The 12,536-nt window shown below is 37.6% G+C and overlaps 3 protein-coding genes across 3 annotated transcripts; all 3 read right to left on the bottom strand.

The window, feature by feature from the left end:
* Positions 1-594: 594 nt before the first annotated feature.
* Positions 595-1,935, bottom strand: LOC138412077 (P2Y purinoceptor 13-like). Its single transcript, XM_069534713.1, has one exon. It carries the CDS (start codon positions 1,863-1,865, stop codon positions 870-872), a length of 996 nt encoding a protein of 331 aa, XP_069390814.1. The 5' UTR covers positions 1,866-1,935; the 3' UTR covers positions 595-869.
* A 1,673-nt stretch (positions 1,936-3,608) lies between these two features.
* LOC109630069 (P2Y purinoceptor 13-like) lies at positions 3,609-4,858 on the bottom strand. The gene has a single exon (XM_020088080.2). The coding sequence runs from the start codon at positions 4,716-4,718 to the stop codon at positions 3,744-3,746; it is 975 nt and encodes a 324-aa protein (XP_019943639.2). The 5' UTR covers positions 4,719-4,858; the 3' UTR covers positions 3,609-3,743.
* Positions 4,859-6,270: 1,412 nt separating this feature from the next.
* Positions 6,271-9,636, bottom strand: LOC109630151 (P2Y purinoceptor 12-like). Its single transcript, XM_020088173.2, has 3 exons — positions 9,464-9,636; positions 8,406-8,666; positions 6,271-7,878 (listed from the first exon to the last, which is right to left on the bottom strand). Exons 2-3 carry the CDS (start codon positions 8,655-8,657, stop codon positions 7,033-7,035), a joined length of 1,098 nt encoding a protein of 365 aa, XP_019943732.2. The 5' UTR covers positions 8,658-8,666; positions 9,464-9,636; the 3' UTR covers positions 6,271-7,032.
* Between the last annotated feature and the right edge of the window lie 2,900 nt (positions 9,637-12,536).

Raw genomic sequence — 12,536 nt, forward strand, 5'->3', positions numbered from 1 at the left:
CACACAGCACTGTATTAGTGACTGAACATTGCCATTTGTGCTCTCATGATTAAAATAGTGGTGACAAAAAGACAACATGATTTCCTGTGTGATATCTGAGCCAAGCATTATGACAGATGGGAAGAAAAAAAACATTTGAGGGATGACAGGCATGTGTTTACTACAAGTCCCAGAAACATCTACTGTTATTGTTATATAATAAGAACATGTTTTACTGTAAACTAACCAGGACCCAAATGGACTGTAAATTCTATCCTTATTTTACTTTAATTTAGATCACAGTTTATACAAGAAATTAGACAATGGTCGGTTTATTGGTTTGACAAAATATCTATATTTCTATTAATCTATATGAGACAGTTTGATCCGGCCCACAAGTCAATACAAGGGGGGAATTATATTTTGCAATAAAATCAAGTATGAAGTGGTCCAATGAGACAAACGAAATAGACAAACCAATATAGTTTTCTTTGTTGGAATTAAATAAAAGCCAGTGTTGGAACGTGGTCACAGTGATGACTAAGGCCAATTTTGATTTATAGTTGAAAACATGAAGCTAACCTGGATGAGCTATGTTTACATGAACAAAACATAATAATAATTTCACCCTTATAATGTTTATGTCACTCATCCTCATTTTATTTCCTGCATATGGTTTTCAAGCTTTCAAAAGTCACACTGACAAGACACAAAACATCACAGCAAACTTCAACATGGGTTAAAACAGTTATTATGAAGGCAGTAAATAGTAAGTAAACAGAAAAAATGTTAAATAATATGTGAAACAGTATTTGAAGTCTACAAAATATGCAGTGCCACCTGAGCTCAGTCCATTTTCATGACGACACTTTCATGATGTCTGTCAGAATCTAAATTGAAACAGCCTCTCCTTTGCCTGCTGAAGCAACTTTAAATGAGGTGGAAACATTTTTCATCATAGACACAAGCTTGTCCTTGAACTCTCGACACAAAAAGACGTAGATAAGTGGGTCCATGCAGATGTTTGTGTTGGCGAGCCAGAGGGTGAGGTCCTTGGCGAACTTGCTCTTTAAGTAAGAGCAGCTGGTTTTGGACGAATGCTGGTGGACTTGTTGAAAAGTGTAAGGGATCCTGAAAATGTGGTAAGGTGTGAATGAGATAAAAAACACAACAACAACCATGAATACACGAAGTTTGATCTTTTGCTTTCCCTGGCTGTTGTTACTGCCAGAGTTTTTAAAAGACTTGATGACTCTGTGTGTGATGCAAATGTAGCAAACTGCAATGACAACACTGACGAGCCAAAAGAAAACATTCAGGCAGATCACAATCTTCTTATGAACTTCAATTCCAGCTGGTCCTTTCAACATCATGCAAGTGCTGATCTCTGTCAAGTTTGCCACTGACTTGTTGCTCAAAATGATATTTGGTAAAGCTGCGCCTCCAAACAGTATTACCCACACTGAGCCCGATATCACTTTGCTTAAGGTCAGATTCTGAGCTAACTTGTTTTGAGGTATCATGATCTTGAAGAAACGGTCCAGACTGATAAAGCCCAGCAAAGCGATACATGTGTACTCTGTGCTGTAGAAAATGGTGCTGAAATAACGGCATGACGGTACAAATAATAGTTTTGACAGATGCGGCAAGTGACCCGCAGCAATCAACGGGATGATCAACGTCATGATAACGTCAGCAGCGACAAGATTTTTCAGGTACACCACAAAGGTGGTGGTGGACGTAAGGTGCAGAGACACCCAGGCTGCTACACCGTTCAGCAGCAAAGCGATGGGGAGCATGGAGAAGTAGAGAGCGGCAACAATGTTTGGGTTGTAGGTGAAACCGTCGCATGGGGAATCATAATGAGACGTCTGATTAAACGCCATCAATGCACCTGCAGGAAAATTAGAGAATTAAAAACATACAAAACCCACAGTTAGACTACTACATTTTAAACTATTATTTGGACAGTTAAGTATTTTAGCAGGGTCCCATTGATAACAAAAGAAATCATTCATCAACAAAATACTCGTCGTTGTTTAGAATTAAATCAGTTCTGCTGGTTACCATCAAATGTGAGATCTATCCATTAATTCATGATCCAAAGGAATCAAGGGAAGGAGTTTGTTTGTAAAGCAAAAGTTTTATATTTTATAGTTGCATGTACATTTTTTTAATTTACAGTAAATTCAACGGCAGTGTAAATATATTCAAACACAAATTAATTTAGAGGAGCTTAAAGGTTTCCTTGTCCTTTCAAGGTTGTTTTTTTTCCTATCAAACTCTACAAGGCAGAGTTGATTACCTAAGTTACAAACACAACTCTTTCAACCAAAAAAACACTGACAATAACTGCGTTGCACCTATTTTGTTTAAAATGAAGCTAAAACTTTTCTTTTGAAATAAAAAAAAATACTATCCTTGCTCGGTAACACAATGAACAGGATTTTTTTCAGAAGAAGAAATACTGAAAGATTCAAACACTAGGTTGTACTTACGGTTGACGACTCAATTCATTCCTCTCAAACACAAAGATGCGAGATGGACCTGCATGTATGACAAGGGACATGGTAGGTGTTTAAGAAACACTGTTGATTTTCCTAGCAAACAAATCAACAGATCAGCTGCGATGGGAATGGCAATTTATCAGGACATATGCAAAAATAGGAAAAACAGACTGGTCTTTATCCAAAATCAACTCAAACATCATGTTCTCAGCTCAGACTGTAAACACCTCATAGAACTCAGACTTGGATTCAGGGAAACTAGATAATCTGGTCATACATTAAACATCTCTAACTGATTGCAAGAGTCTGCAGCAACTGATGCAGTGACACCCTCTGACCAAAAGATGGACTCATTTGTCAGAGTCAAACAGTCCAACAGGCCTCAGTGAAGTGGATGTTTTCCTTATAGAAAACAAGGTCAGCAGCTGTTTATTCTGCTGATGGTGCTGTAGTTTAAGTTGCAGGATAACCATTAAAATGATTTTGTATATAGTAATAACAGTTCAAAAACCTGCAGTGCAGTCTAGATTACTCTGATGCATTAGTATTTAATTGAATTGTAACCTAGGAGGACATTGTTGGACACACACCATTTGTTTCTTAGAAAGCAACTAAAGATAATGAAGATATTTACAGAAGTAATGAAAAACTGAATACTGAAAGTAAAGAAAAATATTTTTGATTAATGCTTTTTTGCAGGGATAATTATTAAATTTGGACACAGGATTTACAAGAATTTTGTAGAATTTTATTGTTACAATTTAACATCGTCATTGAAATAATAGAAGTACTGTGTATTGTTCTTGAGTGCAGAAAAATACAATATACTCTTAAGTGATATTTTATCAAAGGCAAAACAATTAAAAAAAATCTCTTATATATCTTAAGTACACTGTTAATTTTATTGTCCTTTAAACAAACTCATGGGAGTCGAGGCTTAGTTAAACGACAACAATGTCTCTGATAGGATCCAGACACAGAAATACGACACAAATGTTGAAACATTACCTTCACATTTATTAGTTGAGATTTTTCTTTTGTTTGTTTACCTTGTTACTGTTCTCTTAGTGGATATTCAGTCTCAATAGAAGCAAATCTTATGGCAACATAAGGCAACAATACGACATACAATCTAAAGATTATAAAGTCACCAAACCAACAACCTATTTTCTAACTAGGAATATCTTCTTTATCTCTTCTAACTTATTTTATTTCATTTTAAGATCAATCTCTGACCTTTTTGTCACAGGAAACTTTCTACTTTTTACCTGAGTGCAACCCAACACAGATCCCTCCAGCTTTCAGGATGTTGACCAGTTTGTCTCTGTACTCTCTGCAGAGATAGATGTAGAGAAGAGGGTCCAGACAGGCGTTTGTGGTAGACATCCACAGGACTATGTTATGAGCTACCTCCACCCCCATTTCCATGCAGACATTATCTTCAAAGAGTATATGTAAAGTAAAAGGAATGCGCATCACATGGAGAGGCACAAAACACACAAAAAACACCAGAAGGATCAAAAAGACTCGCAGTTTGGTTTTCTTCTTTCCTTGGCTGTTGTTGCTCCCGGAGTTTCTGAAGGACTGCAGGACCTTCACCGTGATGCGGATGTAGCAAAATACGATCAATACGGTGACGAGCCAGAAAAGAACCTCCATGAATAAAACCACAAATGCATGTAGTCTCTCACCAGCTGGACCTTTCAGGGACATGCAGAAATCTCCTGAGTCATTACCAGGGTTCCTGTTGGTTAGAATGATGGTTGGGATGACCGTGCTGCCAAATATAACCACCCAAACCAGAGTGGACATCCCCAGACTGAACATCACATTTTGTCCCAGCACCTTTCCACACGGTCTTACAATTTTGAAGAATCGGTCCAGGCTGATTAGACCCATTAAAGCGATACCCGTGTACAGGGAGGAGTAGAAGAATACGTTAGAATAACGACAGGCGAACACCTTCAGCTCGACGGCTGCTCCAGGAAGCATACTGGCTGCCATGGGCGGCAGCGTCAAGGTCATGAGCAGGTCAGCAGCCACCAGGTTTTTTAAATACACAATGAAAGTTGAAGTGGAGCGGAGGTGCAAAGACACCCATGCTGCAACGCCATTGAGTAGTAATGCAATAGGGAACTCGAAGAAATAGAGGTATGAGATTGCCACATTTAAGGTACCTCTGGAAGTGACACACTTTGGGGAGAGGTATGATGTGCTGTTGGCCACCATCATGAATTCTGAAATTAGAATAAAAGGAGGATATCAAATAAAGACTAAACTATATTAATTCTGCAGAACTCTATTGGGTTTCTTATCCTGGACTGGTCTGCGATATGTATGATATCTTCAACACTTTGAGTACAAAAACAGTATTTCAGAGGTAGCAAGCTTTTCAGGACATGCAATGAATTGCTGGTGCAACATTTAGCTATGTGAGGAAATACCATTTAATTTTTAGATGGATTCTGCAAAGGCTGAGAGGTTTTAGAGATGAATGGCTGATGTCTGAAGCCTATAGGGGGCGTAGTTATACATGAATTGCTCTTCGCTTGGTCATCATTATGAACTGAGAGCTGCTCTACATTATTCCAGCTCGCCCTGTGGGACATGATTTGCATTTGTCATTAACTTAGATGAAATTTGTTACTATAATTTTGTTTACATTGCTCAACCAAAGCATTTGAATGCATTGTGGTTGCTGAACATGACACTTCCTCTTTTGACACTGAACGAGGGAAGTTATGCAATTGTTGGATTAGTTTCTACCACAGTGAGCACAAAATGACTTGTGTTACTTTATGCTAATTAGACTACATCAAGTCTACCAAATTATACGTTTCTGATGTTGAGGTGCAACCCTGTCTCTCAAAACGTTACTTTAAACCTTTACTTTTTCGTATGTGTAAAATTTCACTTCAGCAGTGTATGGACTCTAGAAGTTTAGATATTAAAGTAAATTATAATTAAATACAAATAATGGACTGTGCCAAAACAATTTAATTGTGGTAAGATTCATATTACAATTGTTATTATCTAATGAAGCTTGATGTAATAGAGCCAATCTATATCTGATACAATTACTATTTCCATAAAATTATACTTTGAGCAAAGCCAGTTCACAGCAATAACAATGACCAAATGAAAAAAAAAAGAAGTCTTAACTCTTATTTCCACTTTCTGTGTTTGATTAATGTATCCTCCCCTTTTCTTCACCTTGATCACCACTTGTTCGTCTCCACTACATTGTGAGAATCCTTCTTCTCAAAAATGTTTAAGCCCGGCAACATTGAAGTTAATCAAACTCATAGGCCATGCTGAGGCAGTATTGATATTGTACATGCTGAGTCTTAGTACGCTTTCTCAATAATCAACCAAATATTTTTAGTTCAACTACCCCCATGACTTGCCATAGTAATCTGAAAAAGCTTTTTTTCCATAGAGTTGTAAGAAATAATATTATGCCACTCACCAAGATGATAATCTCTTTAACTCCACCTTCACAAGAGAAATAACTAATGTTTCAACTCTTCCACCCGACAGATTCAAATCTATGACATTGAGCTGCTTTGGAGAAAAACTATTTAAATTCCCTTCACCGCTGTGAGCCATGTGTTTTTAAACTACAGTGAAAGCATTTCTGACTTTGAATAACAAATTAAGGGTGATTTCTTTCTATAGGTCTCTTCTGACCATGAACTCCACATGCTTTAAACTAAAATGTTCCTTTCATTCGGACCTGCATATGTGACAATCACAATCACTCACTGATAATGTAAACAACTTTCATGCACAACTTTCAGTGTATTGACAGGAGTTCACATGTAAGACTTTTAGTTTAGTGTACAGGCAAGACTGTATAAAAAGGAATAGTGTGATTGTTCTTAAAATGTTATTCTATTTTCAATTTGAAAATTATTTTTTCAAGATTGGAAGCTGTAAAGATTAATTTGTTTAGGGGGAACATCAAAGTCCAGTCTCTTATATCCATTACAATGAGGAAAGTGGAGCATATTGTTATATTATATTTTAGTATAAGTTTCACAAATAACCAAATACTTGTCAAATCAGCACCACAAAACGTCTCTTTTACAGAGGAGGACATGTTTAGCGATAGTCAACTAAAAGGCTGTCGTTGGTTACAGCTTCTTGATCCCAAAAAATATATTTTTCTTTATCTTCTTCTTTCTTTATTTTTTTCTTTATCTCATTATATAAACACTTTTATTACAAAATTACAACTTTAGTCTCATAACCTTATTCCTCAACATGACCCCAACAGTCCTTTGCAGTGTCTCAGTGTTACAAAAAACCTTTGCACACAACAACAAGCTGTTGATAATTGTTAGTTGCAGTGTATTAACTATTAAAGACATTGATATTATGGTGATTTATTGATTTGTTTTCTGTTGTTGGGGAAAGGCTGTGGGACTGAATCACCGTCACATACTGCACATCCTCTATATAGTGACAAAGTTAAATTCTCATTATTATGAAACAGCAACACCTCACTACCACGTTTCAAGTGTCTTTGTGCTGTGCAGTGACTTTACGTGCACAAGGAGGAGTCTCTCAGAGGGGTGCTGCTAGTGTCCGTGTTCGAGCTTCTCCGTGTCAGCCAGCTGCAGGTACCAGAAGGAATATGCAGGGTCTTGAACAGTGTGGTCCTGAAGGACTTGCAGAGGAAGAAGTAGATGAGTGGGTCTAGGAGAGAGTTCAGGGATGAGAGGAACAGTGTACTCTCTTTCAGCTGAAAGAAGAAGAGCTTGAGCTTACAGTCAAAGAGAACCCCTCTGGTCTGGCTCATGGTGTATGGCACACGGGCAAAGTGAAATGGCACAAAGCACACGAAGAACACTGCCAGGACCAGAAACACGTTGGCGTTTATTTTCCTCTTGGGTGGCTGGGACTTGAGGGTTGTTGTCCTGCTTTGTGCTCGACATACAGTCCCTCCAGTGCTGTGGGACTTACTGCGAGAGTAGGACCTGTACAGCTCTTTGGTTATCAGAGTGTAGCAGACTATCACAGTCACTAGGTTGCCCCAGAATATAACTTGACAGACATGATTCACCACCTCATGCCAAAACAGCCCGGCCTCCGTCTTCAGGTCGCTGCACTTGAAGTATTTAGAAGTTGGGGTTTTCCACGTCAGGATCACATTGGGCAGACAGAGGACGAGCAGAAAGGTCCAGATGGAGCCCGAGAGAAGCTTCCGACGAGCTAACCGGGACGCGTTAGTGCCCCTGAAGGGCGTGAGGGTCTTTCTGCAGCGATCGATGCTGATGAGGCCGAAGAAGAGGATGCTGATGTACATGGTGAGGTAGAAGAGCACTGAGGAAACTCGACACACAAACACACGCAGGCCAGTGGACGCCATGTTGGAGTCTGATAACACCTGGGGAAACAAATCACATTCAAGTCACATCTTTGATTTGTATTATAACAGTTTTTTCATAAACCACACTTTGAAGGTTTACAAATTATATTAATAATGTTTTTAGATAATTTACAGCTGCTTTTTGGCTCAATTAGTGGCCAATAATGAGAATAATATTTGGGTTGCCAAGTTGTCTTTATCCTCCAACAGGACACATCTCATTAACATTTATTACTTATTAACAACTAATGGATTATTGTAAAATCAGTTTGACTGATTTATTACCATGTATGCGAATGACTTGCTAAGTGTAGATGATGGCTAATTAATTCTGACTCTATTATCTTGTGTAACTGCTATTTTTTTTATTTCTATGTATTAATTGCTTCTTGGAATAACCTTGATTCATGATTCATCAGAAATATAAATTTCTCCTGGTAACCAAACATTGTTGAATTTGTGCTATAATGAATCTATTAGAAATACTTAAATCAACTAATTATGACTTTTTAACCCTTAATCAAGTGATAGCGGTTTAACCAAACCTTGAAAGGGAATGTGAAGGTCATGATGACGTCTGCAACCACGATATTCTTCAGGTATATGATAAAGTGAGACTGGGAGGGGATACGAAAAAACACCCACACCGCCACGCCATTGAGCAATAACCCCAGCAAGAAGAGGAAGGAGTAGAGAACAGGAAAAACCACAGTCTTCAACACGTTGTCACGGGAACAAGTGATATTGGTTAAGCTTTGATTGCCAGAGAACTGAGGGAAAGCGGTTTGTGTCTCCATGTGGGTTGTCTGAAAAGACAAAGATGTTAACACTCCACTATAATCCACTTTTTTTATTGAATGTGAGTCATTTTTATAACTGCTTACAGGTTACAGGTTTTTGTTCTTCAGGCTCTGTGCTCTGTTAATTTCTAAGTCTCACCTTAAATTTCTGTAGGTTTGTGACAATATAAAAAAATTCGAAAGGTCCCTTTAACGTAAAGTTCTCATATTCATATTATTGAAAACTAATAATATACTTTTATCGACAAATGACCTCACCTCAATCTAGTTGGCAGCTCCACCCACACTGAACCCCATGTCAGTTGAAGCAATGCACAGTTACCCAAAACACATTTAGTGAGTGGGTGTCCAATTTCTTTTAAAAAGTTTAACACTGAGTTGAACAGGCAACAGTTCTTTGGGGATGGACTGAAACCTACTGGAAATGAAGATGATATGTGACACTTTGATAAAGTGTCTATTGTCTTATTTCAAAATGAAAGAGCTGGAGTGCAGAGCTTGAAGAACAAAAATGTAAATAACTCAAAATCCTGTATATAATGTCCTTGCAATTTCGTAAACATATCGTACATATTTTGATTGTTAGGTGTCATGGTATGAAAAAAAAAAACATTGAACAATATATCATTCCTAAAATGACAATTTAAAGCTGATCGATTACTGGTTTTAATGCATTTATGTAAACGTCAACAAGCAAATTTTGCAATAAAGTTTGAAACATTTACAGAATCTGTAAACTCAATACATTCTGCACACTCAGCCTGTTTTAGTGTAATAAATATAAGTTAAGTTTTGTAACTGACCTTTTAATTTTACTGATTAAGTAGAATCCCAGTGCAGTTCCCTTGGAGCCGTTTTGTCCCTTCTGCTACTATATTCTGTACAACTGTGGACTGATACTGACCATCTGTCTGTGTATGTGTGTGAGGATTTGTGATGTAAAAGTACGACTAACACGTTGTCTTTGCCTTCTCCTTTCTGTTTCCTGTCATGTGGAGAGTCTGCTGGCAACATGTCTACATCTATTTGAACAGACATGGAGAAAAACACACAACCACAGTATTAATCAAATATAACATTCAATAGTCATCATCATCTCCTGAGCTACTGTTGCAGCTGTGTATTTATGGTTTAGTCACAAGTATTGATGTAAATGTTGTTTTGATTAACGTGTCTTAAGAATCTTTAAATATGAAACTCTTCATTGTTTTTCAGATAATGTGCTTCCCCATATTTTCATCTTTCACTTTTGTCCACCACTGTCCATAGCTTCTGCAATATTTTTACATAATTTACATTTATGTGAGTTACCAAGAGTCAGGGTTATCTAGGGCAGAACGTCACATCTGAGTAATTGAATGCATCCGTCTCTTTGGTTTTCTTGAATGCCTTTCTGCCAAGTATTTCATTTATTAACTACAGCTTAGAAGTTTTTTAAGACATTTGGTGTTTTTAAACAAATTGCACTTTGAGCTCAATGCAATTGAACTGCTCTATTTATTGCCCTAAACCAAATTGCCTTTGGAAATAATAAAGTTGCATTGTATCGTATTGTTTTTTATTTTCTATATCCCGCATGTTACTGAACTGCAGCCTATCCTGGAGTATGTCCAGGACAATCTGGTGAGGTATTCATCACTTTAACAGACATTTCACATTTCATTGGTGCATGTATAACTATTTATAATATATCATCAAACACAGTGAAACAGGTTACATGATTAGACTTTAATGCAATATATCGCAGGTCCATCAAAAACAAACAGCTTGGAAGCACATGGCACTAATACCTTCTGTTCTGCCATGGAAAAATATAAAATGGTTGTTGGCCGATTCGTCACCGATATAAAACTTTTTTCCAGTGCTCAAAGTTTCATTCAGATTTTGAACTCACTGTCCTCCCAGGGTCGTTCTGGCTATAATGTCTCACTGCAGGGTCAACAAGTCATCGTCCAGGTTGTAAAACAAACTACTTAAATGTGCCCTCACACTCCAGCCTCTCTCTGTTGGACACAGACCATGAGCAAACTTCTTTCCATTAAAACGTGTCTTTCTTAATGTGTAGCAGACAGAAAGCCCCGACTGAAGTTGAAACACCAGGACAAAAAAAAAACTGCAAAAGTGAATTTTATCCAGGATTCATGTACTGAAATAATTCTCCAGAATGAAGTTTGGAGTGTACTGTAGTGATAGTAATAATGATGACAATGATATTAATACATGTGGCCTCTAAATGTTATAAAGAGTATAAATAACCTGTGAGGTACAATATCATAGGAAGACACATTCACACAAAGTAAAATTAAAGCCCTTTTAGTGGTATTTACATTTAGCATTTTCCATTTATAATGTAATGAATTTAGTGTGAATTTAAATGTAGAATGATAAAAATATTATTTTGTGCATTTAATGTCAATATTCTAACCCTTGTGCCTACAATATGTTTTCAGTGAAATGTAAGTCTACTTAAATGCATCTTACTTTGTTTTATTTGATTCATTTATTAATTTGAAATAAGGCAGAGAAAGTGCCAACTTATTCAGAAGACGATCCAGACTTTGTTTTAAATTATTTCAAAACACTGTACATGTAATAACATCTAATAACTGATCCTTTTCTATTACATCATTGTGACTGTACCATAGTCATTATTAAAGCTTGTACAACCATAAACCTCATTGACAAACACCACTGCACTTTTCTGCACATCTTGGTTCTACTTCTCTCCTGATCACATGACTCTGAAGGCCTTCTGCCCCTCATTCCATGGAAGGCCAGCAGTAAGCATGGCAATGCTGCAACTTCCCGTGTCTGGGGCAAGATTGGTACAGTCAGCAGCATTCGTTTCCTAGATTAATGCTTATCAAAATGTCTGTGAATGTGTGTTCTCCTTTGTCAAGACTGGTCCCAATGAGGCAAAATGTAATTTTCTGAGGTCCTAGTTAAAGACTTGGAGTGAATTGGAGTGAGGGTCAGGCATGAATTGTGTGTATGTGTGTGTGTGTGTTTGTGTTCTTTTCCTTACATCTTTGTGAGGACCATTTTAAGTAGACCATACAGAGTGACAAGATTTTTGGAAAGTGAGGTCATTTTGACCAGTCCTCACTTCTTCAATGTGTTGTTTGAGGGTTAAGACTTCCTTTTTAAGTTAGAAGTCGGTTTAGGTTAGGGTAAAGGTTTAGCAAATGTATTATGTCAATGAGTGACCTCACTAAGACAGAAGTACAAACGTGTGTATGTGTGTGTGTGCGTGTGTTTAAAAACTGTACAGGAGGTCAGTTTCTTAGCCCTTCATTTTTGCAGGCAATCATTTTTCCCAAAGCTGTGATCTATGATGTACATCTGGGTCTGATCAGGGCATCAAACATGCGTTCTCATGGAGAGGGCTGAGCAGCTACACACACTCACACTTGCTGCTTTTCAGTTCAGTCTTTATGTAAGTCACCTTTTCATTTTTCTAATTATTTGCTTCCCTTCTTTTTTGACACGATTGGGTCAAAAGGTTGATCAGTTTTTGAAATTATGTGCTCTGCTTTTATTTTGGTAATCAAACTCCAAAATATAATCCAGTGCAAGGGTCTTTGTCAGATTAATGCAAACACAGAGACAAAAGCAGCACGCAACACATTTCACCTACACAGTAACTCTTGTCAGCTTCCTCTCAGACAGACAGGAAGAGGGAATGAGGAGAGGAAATAAATAGAAGATGATGCAAGACTTGACTGAAATTTCATTTAAACCCCACTGAGCCTTCTAACCCCCCCCAATCCAAAACACACACATGCACACACACACACACAGTCTTTCTTTAACTCAACCGTTGACCTGTGAGTCATCACTCTCTCCCCAGACCACAGGCCTACGGACACATCACTA

The sequence above is a fragment of the Paralichthys olivaceus genome, chromosome 11 (genome assembly GCF_024713975.1).
Source record: "Paralichthys olivaceus isolate ysfri-2021 chromosome 11, ASM2471397v2, whole genome shotgun sequence".
Lineage (NCBI taxonomy): Eukaryota > Metazoa > Chordata > Actinopteri > Pleuronectiformes > Paralichthyidae > Paralichthys > Paralichthys olivaceus.

Bases quoted from the DNA above. Each gene is read 5' to 3' on its own strand.
- LOC109630151 (XM_020088173.2), bottom strand. From the start codon at position 8,657: ATGGAGACACAAACCGCTTTCCCTCAGTTCTCTGGCAATCAAAGCTTA. The intron at 7,879-8,405 runs GTTTGGTTAAAC...TTGTTTCCCCAG, and splicing joins CCTTCACATTCCCTTTCAAG to GTGTTATCAGACTCCAACAT.
- LOC109630069 (XM_020088080.2), bottom strand. From the start codon at position 4,718: ATGATGGTGGCCAACAGCACATCATACCTCTCCCCAAAGTGTGTCACT.
- LOC138412077 (XM_069534713.1), bottom strand. From the start codon at position 1,865: ATGGCGTTTAATCAGACGTCTCATTATGATTCCCCATGCGACGGTTTC.